This window comes from Montipora foliosa, chromosome 11 (genome assembly GCF_036669935.1).
Source record: "Montipora foliosa isolate CH-2021 chromosome 11, ASM3666993v2, whole genome shotgun sequence".
NCBI classification, from domain to species: Eukaryota; Metazoa; Cnidaria; class Anthozoa; order Scleractinia; family Acroporidae; genus Montipora; species Montipora foliosa.
The window spans coordinates 21885366-21902226 of NC_090879.1; the positions used below are offsets into that span (position 1 = coordinate 21885366).

Below are 16861 nucleotides of genomic sequence, written 5' to 3' on the forward strand. Positions count from 1 at the left end.
TGCTCTTTTGCTGGGTGCATGGATTGCTTGGACTGGTTCTCTCCGTCCGTCTCGATCATTCATTCATTCCATCAAGTAGGTTTTCGATAGGACATTTCCCATCTTCACTCCGTTGATTTATGTGTGTTTTATGCCATCTGCATATGGTAGCTTTTTGATTCACATTATGACAGGGCTTATTGGTTCATCCTTCATCTTCTGAAAATGCTCAGTAAGTCTGGGTCTCCTAGATATAACAAACTTCGCCTATTTACCTCGAGATTTCAGATCGTAATCTTGAGGTCGGGAGATTCAGTCCAAAATCTGGATTCTCCCGGATTATCCGAGAGAGTTGACCGCCCTGTTTGTTGCAAGAAGATACTTGGCTATAAGACGCACCTTGAGTTCAGATCACATTTTGAAACAAGCAATTTGTTTGAGAAAAAATGCTGCGCCTTAAAACCGAAAAACTACAGTTCCCTTTCTCATAACACTTGTAAATTGACCCTGCAAGATGGTAAAGAACCCACTGTTAACAGCGAGCAGGGCAGCTTTGCAAGGCACACTAAAAAAGCCAGTTTTAAGTTGTAAAAAGCCACATGCACATCACCGGAAACAAACAAGCACATAGCAGTCACACAAGAGGCTTCATATGCAAAAACTTTGTGTGGCTCATTTCTATATCAAAAGCAGAAAACTATATGCTCATTTTTACCTGAGTGATGACAAAGTCTCAATGAGGTATAGTGAGGGGATTTCAGGTGCTTACTGGATCACTCAACCAATGGACTGTTAAATTTCTGGTTTTGTGCGGGGGGGGGGGGGGGGGGGGGGGGGGGGGGGCAAATAGGTGTATTAATGGGCTCAAAATGGAAGTGCAAAGTGCACATGTCACAGGTTCGAACCTACCCTTCGTTCTTATTTCAATATTTTTAGGGGTAGTTCTGAATTTTCCATTGAGTTATCAAAATTTAAGTCTTAAAAGTGGTAGCCGAATATATATCCGAATGTTATACATTTCATCAAAGAGGTGTCTCACAGAGACTTGGATTATTAAGACACACACACATTTTTTTTAGCTCTTTAACAAACTTATTCAGGCTTAGTTCTCTTGTTTGACGTCTGTGATGTGTGGAACATTTGAAAATGTGGAAATATTTATGGGATTTTTTTCTTTATGTTATTCTTATGGATGAAGCTGCCCTTGGCCCAATTATTGATGAAAGCTTGACTGCAAAGGGACTGCTGCCAGGTTATCAAACATATTCAACAGACCAGAAACAAGAAGTTGTCAATTATGCAAAGGAAACAACAGTTAGAGAAGCATCTCGCAAGTACAATGTCCCACGATCAACTGTGCAAGTATGGTGTAAACATGGCCCTCCAGTGAAAAAGGAAAAACGCTCACCCGGAGGTGGTGGACGTCGTCTGAGTTATTCCAATGAAACAGATGAGAAACTTTTACAGTGGGTGCTAAGGCAGCAGGACAAAGGGACACCTGTTACAAGAGATGCAATCCAAGCACAAGCAAGGCTGCTTGTCCGTGACGAGTGTCCTGAGTTTAAGGCGTCTAGTGGGTGGGTGGAAAAGTTTCTTGCAAGACACAGTTTGACAATTGCAACTAAGATGTCATCACAGAACCCAAATGGTGGGTAAATTCTTTACCATTAAATAACATTTTTAGGCTTGAAGTACAAATATTTTCCAAAGAAATTCTCTCCCCTAACACCTTTTGCTCATAATTCCACAATTACATTTAACTTGATAAGTTGTAGACAAACACTGTATTATTTTAAAATGCAGAAGGAAAGGAGGAGAAAGGAAAAGTGGCCATTGTAATTTTTTGACTCTATTTCTTGGAATTTTTTTGGTGATTTTTTTCAGGTTTTACGAAAATTGTGTGTCAAATTTCACTTTTTGTGGAAACAGCTCATTCAAAGTTATTGATAGACTTGATTTGCTTTGTTGTCTCAATTCAGATCATGTTACAGTATTCAATAGTTAAGTGTTTGTCTTGTTCATTACGAGAGGAATGTCTCAGCATGAATATCCCATCTTGTAGGAAAATTCACTTTATTAGAAAACAAAATGACCAAGGAAAGGTCATTCATGATAATTAACTCTTAGAAAAAAACGAAAATATCAAATATTGTAATAATGTAATATCAAATATTGTAATAATATAATAAAAAATGTAATTGAATTTTGTGCCACATAAAACCAGGGCTTCTGATAGGATGCGGAAAAAATTTAGAGATTATGCAGAAATTTTTGGCCATATTATGTGTAAACATGCGTTGATTATGCGGAAATTTAAACAATTTATAGAACTAATAATTAATCCCGTCCAATGTGTTTACATGCTTATGGTAAATCAGGACTCGAAATTGCGACCAATACAGTTGCATTTACGACTGATTTTTTTTCCCTTTGTGATATCACCAATTTGCGAGCAGCTTTCACCGTGTAAATAAAAGGGTGAGTAATCGGCATTTTGCTGAAACTTTTGCTAAAATAAATAAAGCGATAAAAAAATATTTGTTTCTCGTCATGAATTTTGTTTCAATTTGGAGATATGTAGCAAAATTGTGTTGTGGTTGAACCACGATCCATTCCCTTGATCATTCACCATTTGCAGCGGTTTTTTTGCACATACGTATTGCGGGCTCCTATTTTGTTTTGTACAACTTCATCACAGTCGCAATAACCATCGCAATGATTCTCCCTACTTTTACAACCTGGAAATGATCAATTTAATTTGTTACTATAACTTGCGGCTAAATTTTCATACCTTGTTGCATCTTTTTTACAAATTTCAAGCCTATGGTTTTTTATGAAAACAGTTTAACTAGAATCCAGGCTCATTGCCGAAAAATGCGTAGAAACTGCTTACAAACTTTCATCTTGCGAACGAAATGGCGTGTTTTCTTCAATGTTCAGAAAAAAAAGCGTTTCAAAATAGTCAATCTCTTTGGCTTTTGTGTTTGTGAGGATGGTAATCAGCTGCTTTATCACTAATATCAGGCATTTCTTCAGTTTTATGCGGAAAATATCGTAATTATGCAGAGGATGCGGATTTTAGGGAATTATGCGGATCCGCATCCTGTCAGATGCCATGTAAAACCCATGCTATTGACTGAAAGAAAAACTTCTTATGTTTTATTTTAGAACTAATACATGCATGTTTGAAGAATAATGTGTACTTTTGGAAGTGTCAAAACCTGTGCACCAGGCTAGGGTTTAATTATTTAAAATACATTGTACTGTGATCCTCAATTAAACACTGCCTTGTATAAATTTTTTTAAATAAACAGTTGGGGCTTTTGATCCAGCCCCTGTCATTTACTTGTGGTCAAGCTAATGGTATTAGATATTCCTGTCAGTGTATCTAATGAATAGCACCGCTTTGACACCCTGTAGAAGACTGAGGGACAGTTGTTGTTTTACCTGTCTTTAACCCGAGTATCCCTGATTCTCACTTAGGTAGTAAAAATGAACCTTGAAAAAATATATGGCATAAGATGGTACTCCATTAAGAAGTGCTGGGCCCCTATTAAATCCTGACCTTGTGGGTTCTCTGGGCCAAATTAGAATTAAACATAGGGACATTTTTTCAGAAAGTATGTTGCTTTAGACCCGCCTTACCTTAAAGGGATTGTCAGATGCTTTACATTGCATATGCTGTGAAAGTTGCTACTATTCCTACTATGACATGTTTCTAGTGGAGGGTGTAATTTGCAGGTTGCAGATCATTGTTTCACCATAGCTGAAAAAAGCTCAAACCTTTACTAATGGTAAAATATTAGGCGCAAACATTATGCCCTAGATGATGTTTAACTCTTAAGCTTAGCATTATTTTTTTTGTAAAGGTTTGACTTGTTTCAGTTATGGCAAAGCAATGACCTGCAACCCTAACCTACAAAGCTGCATGTTACACCCTCAGATGTTTGTAGTGGGTACCTGTATTTTTTATTGTAAATGGAATGTAGTTCTTTTGAGCTGTTCAGCTTGTCATGAGGGCACTAAACAGATTTGTATGTGTGACACTTGTAACTGTATTTGGTCTGTAATCATTGGTTATTGTCATTCTCTTTCAGAGGCAATCCCAATTTCATATGTAGTTCCAGTCTCGTCAATTCCCATATCCAACTCTGGTATTGTAAGCCATGGAGTAAACAGCCCACGCACAACTACTGATGGCCGCAGTGTAACAAGTGAAGATACTCGAAGTGACAGTGGCAAGAGTGAAGAGGATGGTGAACTATATGATGCAACATCCCCTGTTCTCCCTGAGAACACTCAGTCTGTTCCTGTTAATCAGATAATAAGGGTAAGAGCACCTCTTACATGTTTTGCTTTTCAATTTGAACAACATCACTGTAGCTAATCTGGTCAAGTTCCAAGAACCATGGAATTAGATCTCATAAGTCTTCTGAGCAAAATTAATTTGTGGTGGGGACCAAACAGGGGACCTTAAATCCCACACACTGTTCTGGGCCCAGTTGTTCAAAGCGTGATTTAGGTAATCCTGTATTAATGGAAACTTTCCTTTCAGTGTATCTACTGATCAGAAACGTTTCCTCAAGATTCTTGGCTTTCCATTTCGAATTAGACTTTTTGCTAGTCTGCGAGTAGAATCTATTTGGATCTTCCTAGATAAGGCGGGAAGGGGAAACTAGACTCTGCTTGCTCTCTCCACATTTCTTGATTTGCTGCTCATCCAAAGAATTGGATGAGTCAGTCCAGTTTCGACTTGTGAAACCCAGTTTTTTTTAATTTTTGTGCCTGATCAATCGCCACACATCATCAATATTTTGAAATTTACAACAGCGTGGCAATTTTAACTGTTAGAATTCCCATGAGTTTTTCCTCTGTGTCAGAAACTAGTCTGACAGAAACCTATAAATTTTTTGGTAAAAAATGAAATGGAATTTTAAGAGTATGGGCTATCTTGAGTTTCCAATGAAATGATTCCTTGATTGTTGTGTGTTTGCCAGAGTTGTTCAAAAATATCCAGACTGTTTGTTTTTGTTTTGTTTTGTGTTGTTTTGTCATCATCATCATCCATCGACCACGGTCGAGATGGACTGAACAAGAGAGCACCAGAGTTCTTTTTCCTTCATCAGGCTACATATGTCATCCACTGAAAGATTCAAGTCCCGGGCCATAACATCCATGTAGGTGAAAGGTTGCCTCCCTCTGTTGGAGCATGGGAGTCTCCAGGACATCACCCGCGAGACTGGTTAGTCCTGTGCTCGAGCGCAGTGGTCTGCGAAGCGTGCCCTTCTCTGTGTGAGGATGGTTGATATCCGGGGAATGTCTCCATATATTTGTTTCTTGGTTTGGTGATACTACCAGGAAATGTTTTGCACTCTCATAAGAAGCCTGGTGTAGGTGCCATCAAGTCGTTCTTGCAGGTCTCTCTTCATGGTCCAGGTTTCTGCGCCATAGAGTAGTATGCTTTCTACGCTAGCTCTAGAGGGCTATATCATCTACATAGTCAAGATCTGTAAGATGCTTGCTTTTCAGTCGTCTGGACCTGAGTAGGTTTGATGGTAAGGCCTTTAGAGTCTAGTCAGTCACTTGATTGCCTGAGAATGTAGTCTACAACGATCACAAAGAGGAAAAGGGCAAGGGTATCTCCTTGTAGGATTCCAGCTGTTGTGACGAACTCTTTCGTTGGACCGTCCGGGCTATCCACAATAGTTGATGGATTGTTGTACATGATGGTCACAAAGAGCAGCAAACCTATATGTACTACAGCTGCATATTGTTCACAGAGGTTTTCATCGGCAACTACTTTTCTCCAATTGATTCCTTTCATAGGGTCTTTGACTGTGGCTTTGCGCTGTCGGTAACTTATCTGGCATTTGCAGGAAACCATTCAGAATAAACACCTTGGAATGAGTTGTAGGCTCGTGAGTTCTTTATGCTGTTTATCTGTTTCTTCCTAGAAAGGATGTAATCAAGCTGAGCAGAATCTCCAGATGGACGACGGTGTGTCCATAGTTTGCTTGTTCAGTTCTGAAACCTCGTGTTTGTAGCAATGAGATTAAACTGATCCATGAAATCCAGCATAATTTTGCCATTTCTGTTAGTTACCTTGTTATAAGTGAACAGAACATCCATTGGTCCAAGCATTGCATTGAAGTTGCCTCCTATTAGGAGCAGGTTGTGTGCTGGGATGGCGTTTGTTATGGTAGACAACTCTTGATAGAAGTGCGTACTTCTTCTTCAGGGCGCTTATTATGTGGACTGTAGATACTTAAGACAGTTGTTTCTGGGTTGCCGATCAAAGTAACTTTCACGATGTTGTCGTCGCATTTTGAAATGTTTTGGCATGCTTTTAAGGGCCCTTGGTGAAAGTAGGACGCCTACTCCTCCAATTGTAGCATTACGGGAGTTCTTCCATGCTGAAGATGTAACTAGTGTATACCCATTGATCTTTTCCTGCAGCAGAAATTCACTATGTACGTGGTGCCACGGTGTTCCTGTAGGCAGATAATACTTATGCCTTACAACTGTGCTTCATGAGCTAATTCTTTCTTCTTGGCTGATGCTAAAAGTGTTTTAACGTTAAACGTGCTGATGATGAAAGGAATCTTACGTCGGACGAATTTGTCCAGACCATTGTCGTCAGTATCAGGCTTGGGCCGTCCAGGATGCTTTAGAACCAATCCTTCATGATTATCAGTAGACTCAGTTACACGCGTAACTGACACCAAATACATTTAGATTTTTCACACATGCTCAGTACAAAATGTGGAGGTGGAGGTAGCAAGCAGAGTCTACTTTCCTCTTCCTCCCAACTTATCTAGGAAGATCGAAAGAGACTCTGCTCGCCGGGTAACTTTTTGCTTTCCTTCAGCATAAAATTAGATTGTTAAAGGCTTCATGATGGTCAAACTCGAACCTTGGTTGGTATTTAATCCCAGATTAGTGTTAATGGACTTTTGAACAGCAGGGCCCTGTTTTTTAGGTGCCTGTTGTAGATTTGAGAGAAAGAAGAGACACAGTATTGACTAACAAGAAAAAAATAATTTATGCAACAATAACTACAGAATGGTCCAGTCTAACATGGCCTATAATGTTTGTTATTGTTGCATATGCCTGTATCTGGGATAATTATAATTATTATTAATAGACCATATTCGTATTCTCAGTATTGGACTGGAACTAGCATGCAATGGAGGCTAATGCGGGGGAATCTTTTCAAATGCAAATACTTTTTAATATATTCCCCCGCATAAGCCTCCATTGAAAAGCTAGTTCCAGTCCAATACTGAGAATACGAATATGGTCTATTTGTTGATCACTTTTTGCCTCGGCTCATGTCTCTGCAGGAACCACCAAACCTTAGTGAAATGATGAAACCTATTCAGAATGTAAGCTCACCAGCATCCCTAGGTTTAAAGGACGAGGATGATGACGATGGAGAAGTAGAAGAAGGTGATGGTGAAGGAGAGAAACCTGATCCTATCAATGTGCATCCAGAGAGACTAAAGGCTTTTAATGTAAGGACAGCATTATCATACTTTTCTTTAGGCACATGAACATGGGTTCCAGGCTGGGGTTTTGGACAAGATTTTAAATAGTGGTAGTTTCAACCTCTAACACATTTTCTTAAAACAAGAAGAACATTCTTTGGCTAAGAATAGTAATTTAAAATAGTTTTTAAAATTTCTGATTCCTACATCATTTCACCTGTTGAAGTCAGTAGTTCATGCATAAGGTAGAATGCTTGTGCTTTGAATGTTCTTAGCTCCAGAGTCAGAAAACATTAATTTTTTAGTTTAAAATTCATCTTGGGTGGGACCCCTCAGTATTTTCACTTTTATATAATGTTCCTTATTATTGGTATCAGAGGATGAATACACCATTTTATAGTTCTGTGCTCCATTACCAAGCCTTTGGATAAAAGTGAGACTTGAGCTGACCTTGCTTTCATACAAACCTCATTGCTTTTCTTATGTAAATCATGTTCTTGTAATGCTAACAAGTTTCTATTTACATAAGAAAAGCAGTGGAGTTTGTGTCAAAACAAGGTCTCAACTCCAGCCTCACTTTTATTCAAAGGCCTGGTAACTGAGCACAGAACTGTAAAATGATCTATTTGCTTTCTCATGGTTTACTGATTTAAAAAGGTACATCTTAAATATTTCGCAAGGACTGAAAGTACTGCTACATTTTAATACCCTGGATGGGTTACGAGATGATTGAGGATAATCAGCGTGTTCCTTGAACACTATTATATAACAATGTGTAGATAAAATATTGATATTCTTTGTAGGAAAAGCCTTAAACTGTACCTTTGATTTCTGCAGATGTTTGTTCGTCTCTTTGTTGATGAAAACCTTGACAGACTCGTTCCAATCTCAAAGCAACCAAAGGAAAAAATTTTGGCCATTATACAGTCCTGTAACAGACAGTTCCCAGAGTTTAGAGACAGAGCAAGAAAGAGAATAAGAACGTATCTGAAGTCATGTAGACGGCTTAAGAAACTTAAAGAACCATTGAAAAGAGCAGCAGATCAGATGGTGAGTAAAGGTAAAATAAGTCTATCTGGTCAGAGGATTTTTCTGGTTATACAGGAGTATTTTCCTGAACTCCATAGAAGCTAGGAAAATGTGAGCAAAACGATAATAAATTATTAGGCCCACATTACACATGTATATTATAAATTACCTACATTGTAATGAGTTAGTTGTTGTGCAGCCTAAAAATTCTACTGTGTAGATTTAAAGGCCCATTTTCACACTGAATGCATTGCATGCCCCGCATAATTTCGTGTATCACGAAATTACAAAAATTTGAAAAATCTCAGGAATCCTTTCAGAATCTTCTTTATTAAAAGCTATCTGTGGATAAAATTCTTTCCGGGCCTGATTTGAATGTGTTCTCTGCTCATCATGTCATAATTTGATCATAGTATTTACGTCTATATTTGTTTCAAATATTTCTATTTGAAGTTGAATAATATTAAACACTATGACTCATTGCTGCGGTGAACACGTTTTGCTTGCCGCTCCACAAAGACAGCAACTTTTGTCACCCTTTTGAGCACAAGCATCGTTACAAGAGCATTTTACTTCTGCGTCCCAGGTATCCTAACAAATTGAAACTGACAAAGTAAACGTAAGTTTAAAGTAAGCCATACATTTCAGCACTGAAATAATATCATCTATCTCGTAAGCTTCAGAATTGTTCTATTCCTCTTGCTGAATAGCCGAACCTTAAAAATTCTGCTCCAGTGCCTACATCACTCAACTACATAAAGATAAAACGTAATTTTAGCGGTTTCATTTGTTAAAATCACCTGGTAAACAGCATGACAATCAGGCTAATGGCGATGTTTCTTGTTTTCAACAACACAAACTGGTGCGACAAAAAAAGTTGGCCAATCAGAATACGCTATTCGAGATTCAAAACAATAACAAACAATTGCGTTTCATCTAGGGTGAAAATGGGCCTTTAATGCAGAAAATCCCACCTGTTTGGCCACTTTGAATAATACAGAAGGTTATTGTGTGATACGAGCAGATATAGACACTCATTTTCTACCTACAAGGAGAAAATTGTGTATGTCACCCTGTGTCATATAGTAATTTAAGGCTGGTTTGATGTGCTGGTTTTCAAATTTGGGGGTCCTCTGGACCCCTTCTTGAAAACATAGGGGGTCCATTGCAAAATTTTGGGGGTCCAGCTAATTAATATTCAAGAATATTTAATATTCAATCTATTGCCTCTTAATTGCTGCTGCAGTACCCTTTCAGATTTCTAAATTGCACAAAAATGAAGTCTTATCCTCCCCTCGAATATGTACTTAAAATGAAATGATCAATTTCTTTGAAACTGTTATGCCTGTTGATTCATCACTCAAAATCGAGATTTATGGGCTGTCAAAGCTCCTTCGATCACATTTTAAAAACGTCTTAAGGAAGCTGTAAGCTGTAGGAACTGTTGGCTCCAGTTGATAAATGATCTAGATCTCCACAGCCAAAAAAAACAAAACTGAATGTCAATTTTCGGTAAAAGAGCATAATTTACATGTATTTTAACAACACTTGTGGTTTAATTTACGAACGAAAGTGTAAACAAATATAAAGGCCTGTTTAAACTGTTTCAGCATTTGCTTCAACATGCATTCAACACTTTGTTGAACCAAATGTTCGGTGCATTTGAACAGGTCCACCAACATTGTTGAAAGCGTGTTGAATCAAGTTTAAATCGGTTTAGACTTTTATTCAACATTGATTTAACTTTTCCTTTTGTAGAACACCCATGCTAACATCAAGCTGAAAAAAGTTAGTATGGCGTAGTTTATCTGGATGAGAGAGACTGGTTTCTAGTTCTTAGTCCCTCGTATCAAATTTGTGAAAGTGTTGGTTCTTTTGTTGGTGCAATGTTGGAACCGTTTGAATGGCCTCTGCACAACTTTGTTTTTGCGTCCAACGTTTGCTCAACATCTGTTCAACTTTTGTTGAAGTAAAGATTTTTGCCAAGTAAAGTTTTTTTGGGAATGGGGGTATTTTAAGGTTAATATATGCTTCATTAAAATAGCAATTTTTTTTGGATATACTGTGCTTTGCAGCAATGAGCAGCTAAGCAAGTATTTTAAATCAAAATTATTCCAATGTATGTAATGACTCTAACCTGCCCTTCACCTAAGTGAAAATCCTTCGCATTCTTTGAGCTGGGGTATAATCTGCAGAGCGCAATCACTTCACAAACGCAGAATTTTTGAAGGCCTAATGATCCAACAATGGAAACCTGCTTTAAACAAACAAATTCATTGCTACATAGCGAAACTCTTCCCATTGAGAATTACCTGATAGACATAAATACACAATCACGTGGATGATCAAACTACCCTGAAGATGGCTTAACGCCGAAAACGTTCTATCTTTTACTTTTTTAAAAAAAATTCAGCCTTGTAAGTACTAATCATTTTTACTGAGCGAACATTATGGACAAAATCATATAACATGATGAAAAATCACAAGTGACAGGAGACAACTAATTGGGGGTTTACAAAACATATGCAGGGATCAAATTTGGGACTACCTGGGATTTTAACCCAAAGCGTTGACATACGAGTCTTAGTATTTATATAGCCTGTTTATTTATTTATTTATATTAATTTTGTAATACATTAAAATAATTATTATTAGTTAGACACACGACCCTTGGAGCATGAGGCTTTAATCACCTACATGTATCATGTTTAAATAAACTTCATTGTTTGTCTTCTTGCTCCCAAATGTAAGGCTTGTGTGGCCATGGTTAAAAAGACGTAATTCAAAATTAATAGACATAACAGCGTCAGACACTTAATGCAAGAAAGCAGCCATGGTGGTGGTGGAGTTGAATGTGAGACCACCAGGAAAAAATTAGTTGGTGGTCCTTGAAGAATCATGATGCATGGAAATCCTGGAAGTACCCTGTCACCTCCTTGTTTTGCCATTACACATAATATACATTTATAACTTCGTCTTTGAAGTTAGAGTCGTCATCTTGTTTCGTTAACATTACAACTTGCTCCTCTCCTTCATGCAGACTTGTACTTTGTGCGTCATTGAAAAACTACAGTGTACATGAGAGTTCATGATGGCAGGTGATACTAGAGAAATTGTTCCTCATGTTTTTTTTTTGTTTTTGTTTTGTAGAGCTCCAACCCAAACATGTCTGCCGCTCAAATGGCTGAAGTTAATGTAAGTCTGCCTTAGAACATTTTCATGCATCATTGTAGAAAAAAATGAGCTGTTTATTCTCACAGGGGCTCTTTCTTCAGCCCTGAAAATTTGATTCTTAAAATAATATTACCTCTTCGTTACTTCTACTGTATGGCCCCACTGGAAAATAGGTGTAGTTTTCCTTGTGAACTCCAAAAGAAATGAAGTGAAGTGATTTATTCTAAATAGACACTAAAATAACATTGTAATGTTAATGTTAAGGGTGTGTAAACCTTACAGCTTTCCATTGCCTTATTAGTTTTGTGTTGCAATTATTGTTCTTGCTCATTGTAAGTATTTTTTATCGATTTTCCATGCTAGAACATTTTGGCGTCAGCCTGTGCCAATGAAGCAGAAAACGCAAGGTATAGCCGAGTTGATGGTGATACCACAGGCAACCCAAGTGCTCCTGCATCTGTTGCAGCATCTTCGGCATCATCCTTTCATGCACCACATCAAAACGCTTGTAACACCAGATCTACTGAGAGGCCAACAGGTTTAGTTAAATTTTATTAATTTCTTTCTTCCTTATCTCCTACACTTCCTTATCTCCTACAAGGAGGCCTTTTAATGTTGCAGTTGAATTTAAGTTGTGGGTAACAATGCCCCTCATGTGCAAATAGCTAATTCTGATTTCTCCTGAGTATAATAGTATTCTCCACAAGGTTTAAGCTGGTTGGTTGATGACCAGTAGTTTGAAATGAAAAGGATTTCGAATTTCTTCTAGCTGCGAATGACATGGAAATCTGATGAGTTAAGGGTCAATGAAGTGGAAGTGAATGTCTATTGGTTGGCAGTGTTAATTTTCACCCAGTATTCTAGTGAGTTTTAAGAGATAAGAAAGTTTATTACTGTGTCAAAGTAAAGACTACCTCAAAGTACGGCCTTTTGTGTCTTTTAATAATGAGCGTACTATCAGGGATAATTCACATTAGAATTTTTAGCAGCCGTTGCTGTGTTTTTTTCAGCCGTAACTCTGCAACTGATTGACAAACTGATCTACTTGATGGGGACAATTTTAATGCTGTAACACTTACAAGTGACGCGTGACAGTTGTTATGGGTTCAGTTGAGAACCCTGCCAGCAACCATGAACCTTGGCACTTGCCAGTTGGGAACCGAACTTGTAGCTTTAGGTCTCATTGTGAGCTGTGTTCATTTTCAGAAAATGGTGGATCAACCCTTCCCAAGCCGAAAGTTCTGACACAATGCCAGATAAGTGCCACTGAAATACAGGCCATTAGACAGTTGATAGCTGGGTACAGAGAATCTGCAGCCTTCCTGTACCGTTCAGCAGATGAGCTAGAGGCCCTATTGCCTCCTGTGTGAAGTTATAATGACTCAAAAATCAAAACGAATTAAGGTATTTAATTGAGGTGTATGTAGACTGAACATTAAATTATGGCTAGATAGAGTAAACTGCCAGGCAATGTCAATTCATATTTATTAGTTTTGTTTTGGATTTTTCAGTGGCTTGTTGTTTAGTTTGGTTATTTGAAAGCCTCTTAATAAATCCATAGCATTTTCACTGTAGATTTTTACAATGTCCAAATATATTTTGTATTTGTTTTGTAGTTGTTGTTTTTGGACACCAGAAACTTAATCATTCTTTTTCTTAATCATTCAAGTCTTTTCTAGGAGTTTCTATGGCACGTTATCAAACGAGATCATTAAGTTAAATTATTATTTATTTTGTGAACTTATAACCTAACATGGGTAGTGTTCGAAATTAAATTATGTCCTTGAGATAATAATCAAGTGTTTAACGACAGTAAATTATAATCTAAACAAAATTGGAAGGAAATTTATTCTCTGTGAAATTCTGCCGTGTGCTACATTTTGCCGATGCATTAGCAAACGACTGTCCCTTCCTTTAACGTGGCGTGACATTTTCAGGCTTTCACTCTACCCGCCTAGATTAGCTTTCGCTATTTGCGGGTTAGAGTGATTCTTTTGTAATATGTAATAAGAATAATGAACTTGACTTTGAAGTACGTTGGGGTAAAATAGCTAACTACCCTTTGTTTTCTTTCTTATGGCAAATTAATTATTGCTAAAGAGAAGATAACAGGCACCACAGCTTTAAAATTCGTATTTTCAAGCCCTTTTCCTTATGATGAAGCAGTATTGGTGTAGATACACCAACACCATTGTAATAAGTATGATCAATATAATTACTGCAACAAGCGAAAACGGTGAGATGAACCAATCAAAGTTCAACTCGCAGTAGTTGCTTTGAACTTTGGTTGGTTGATCGTGTGTAACCAGCTAAGAGCGCGGGAAAATGTGCGCCTCATCATCGATTGAAAAAGCTGTTCAGCATCGGGATTAAGTTAAGAAAGTCAAATATTTTTTGTTTAGGACTTTTTCTATGGGAAATTGACTGTCAGAATTCAGATTTTCCACACAGAATTCATGATCACTCCAAGAAACCAGTTTAGGATTATTGAACACAAATCAGCGATAGCATCTTCGAAGTTCGTCAATTTCGCCTAGCATAACTATTGCCTCAAAAATTAGTGAGTCAGATATAATCATCTCCACACGTTCGGGTTGATTGTCCAGAGGGGGGGAGGGGGGAGCACTTGGACACTCTTAAAAGTTACGTGTCATAAATTTCTTATTTCTTTACTAATAAGGAAGATAAAGACAGATGAAGAGTGTTCTTTTTTGCGCCAATTCTTGGAAGACAGAGTATTTCTAATGCAGTTGAAGTGACAGTTCCATGATTGTCAAAATAACAGTTCGAACAAGATGTTCATGATATGTTTTTATCAAGATGCGTGATAGTTGTAAAAATTTATTATTAAGTTATTCTTTGCTAAATTATCTTTGAAAACTTTGTTTATGTAGATTTGAGGTCAATAAATTTTGACTGTCTTCAAGTGGAGGTCTTATTTTTTTGAACAAATTCCGCAGAGGGGTTCCGAAACGGTCTAAAAACAACGTCTGCACTGCATTTCTGGGCGGTCTCTCGTAAAAGACCAAAATATTCTAGGAAATGACCAGTATGGTTCGTAGATGATCGCTAATGGGGAACTGATTTTTCTAGGTGTTTGCGTTGGTAACTAGCGGCCTGGGCCGGGTTGCTCGAAGCATGGTTAGCGCTAACCAGCGTTAAATACCATGGAAACGTATAGGTTTTGTTAACTCTTAACCAAGGGTTAGCGCTAACCTGGCTTCCAGCATCCGGCCCCAGGATGATGAAGGTATCCATCCCCACCTGAATTAAAGCATTAGCCTGAGGGACGACTGTATTAAAGATCTATGACGGCGAGGCATATTTCCCTTTCGTAAACGGTCTTTGCCATTTGAAATGGTCGTTGCCACTTCTCATAACGGTCGATGCCATTTTTTAGCTCTGAATTACACTCGTTAGGTCTAAGAACTCAAAAGGTTGCGGTTACTGGGAGTTGTGTCTCGCTGGTTCGGGTTAGGGTTCTGTTTAGGGTGAGGGCTAAGAACCAGAGTTCGAGTCTTAAAATTTTCAGACTCTTTTTTTCCTCCAATTTTTCTTTCATAAAGGTTTTTTTTTTCCTTTTTTGTCTTAATTTTTGTTAATATTTTTTCTTAGTTTGTTTCTTTTAATTTTCTTTGAAGTGAAGTGTGTAGTCGACCGTTATAAATGGCATCGACCGTTTCAAATGGCAACGACCGTTCTGAGAAATGGCAACTACCGTTTACGAAAGGGAAATTTGCGACGGCAAGGTCCGCCAAACCGTCGCCTCAAAATATAAGCGTACGTTTTTCGCGATTATTCCATCTCGTTCACGTCGTACAATGTGGCCAAAGTATCCTAAAAATAAATTGGTACGAGCGGTTTCAGAGTGAAAATAGAGAATGAAAGATTCTCTGTTGCATGCTTACGTTGTCGTCATAACCTCAAATTTGGTGATTTCACGTCGTCCTTATGCAGAGGACCGCAAAAATATGTGCTAATATGGATGCCACACGTGCAGGACCCTTATTTTTCCTCTTTTAACCAATGATAATTTGTGGTGTTTGGCGTCCTCCTTGACCACCCCGTCCCCATTCTACTTGCACACGCGCCGTGTAGTCCAGTTTTTGGCGAGCAGGGTGAGGGGACACTGGGCACGGGTCCATAGAGAAAAACAAATCAGGGGCCGATTTCTAGCAAATCCCGAAAAGCAATTTGTGAAACTGCGTTCCGCTTGTGTTGTAAAACTGATGTTTTCTCGTGTTTTCAAGAGAACAAGCGAAATGATTGTAGAGGGTGATGCCTCCAGAGAAGAATATCAGAACAATTTAACATTTGGGAGCAATAAAACTTTTACGTATACCGACTAAACCGGCAGTATAGAAACGAGAACGTCACAAATTTGCATATTTAGTGGGAAAAAACGATAGCTTTGCACGCCCTGCATGTGCGTTTTTCCCTTTTGTCCATTTCTCTGCCGTCGTCTGCAAAACAACAGGGAGCTTACGAAACGACGACGCCGACTGCATCAATGGTTCTGCACGCTCTGCACGTGTGTTTTACATTTTGGTACATTTCTTTGGCGTCATCTCCTAAATGACGACGTGAGATGACCAAATTCAAGGTTCTGTGGAGGACGTTAGCACATGACGATGAATTTTCACTTCTCTTTACTCTTCCAGCCCACTCATACCAGTTTAATTCCTCGACAGTTACTACACATTTTTAACACGAGGCGACATGAAATAGTTTCGTAGTGATATGAATAACGCGAATTTGTATTTTTAAATGAAGTCCTCGTAGCCGTCGTCGTCCTCGTTTCGTAAGCTCCCTAACAACGTGAAATAGCCAATTTTGAAGTTTTATGAAGAACGTCAGCACTTGAGAATAAATTTTCATTTTCTCCCCTAAATTAAGTGCCGTTCCGACGAGTGTCATCTTCGAGGAACTACCACACCCTTGTCATATTAAAAAGGTTGAAATAGTCACGTAGCGATTAAAATTACGCGAATTTATATTTTGACATGACGTTCTCGTTAACGTCGCCGTTGTCGTTGCTGCTCCCTAATTGCGGAGCATAACGGCATAAATGACTTGGAGCCAGACTGCAATTCCGTCGAGTATACAAAAAGTGGAGTGAAGGGAATAGGACGACTGATCTCGTCTTTCCTCAATCCTTCTCGCCGTTCTTGTTCATCCGACGGACAAACGAA

General features: G+C 38.3%; 1 protein-coding gene across 1 annotated transcript in view; it reads left to right on the forward strand.

The window, feature by feature from the left end:
* LOC137975187 (nucleolar protein 4-like) overlaps positions 1–14595 on the forward strand; it is a 35795-nt gene extending 21200 nt beyond the window's left edge. The window contains exons 6-12 of the mRNA XM_068822272.1: positions 1178–1627; positions 4077–4309; positions 7323–7493; positions 8304–8516; positions 11646–11690; positions 12033–12207; positions 12876–14595. Of these exons, the coding sequence (XP_068678373.1) occupies positions 1178–1627; positions 4077–4309; positions 7323–7493; positions 8304–8516; positions 11646–11690; positions 12033–12207; positions 12876–13039 (1451 nt within the window). The 3' untranslated portion in view covers positions 13040–14595. The remainder of the gene's footprint in view (positions 1–1177; positions 1628–4076; positions 4310–7322; positions 7494–8303; positions 8517–11645; positions 11691–12032; positions 12208–12875) is intronic.
* Positions 14596–16861: the final 2266 nt, after the last annotated feature.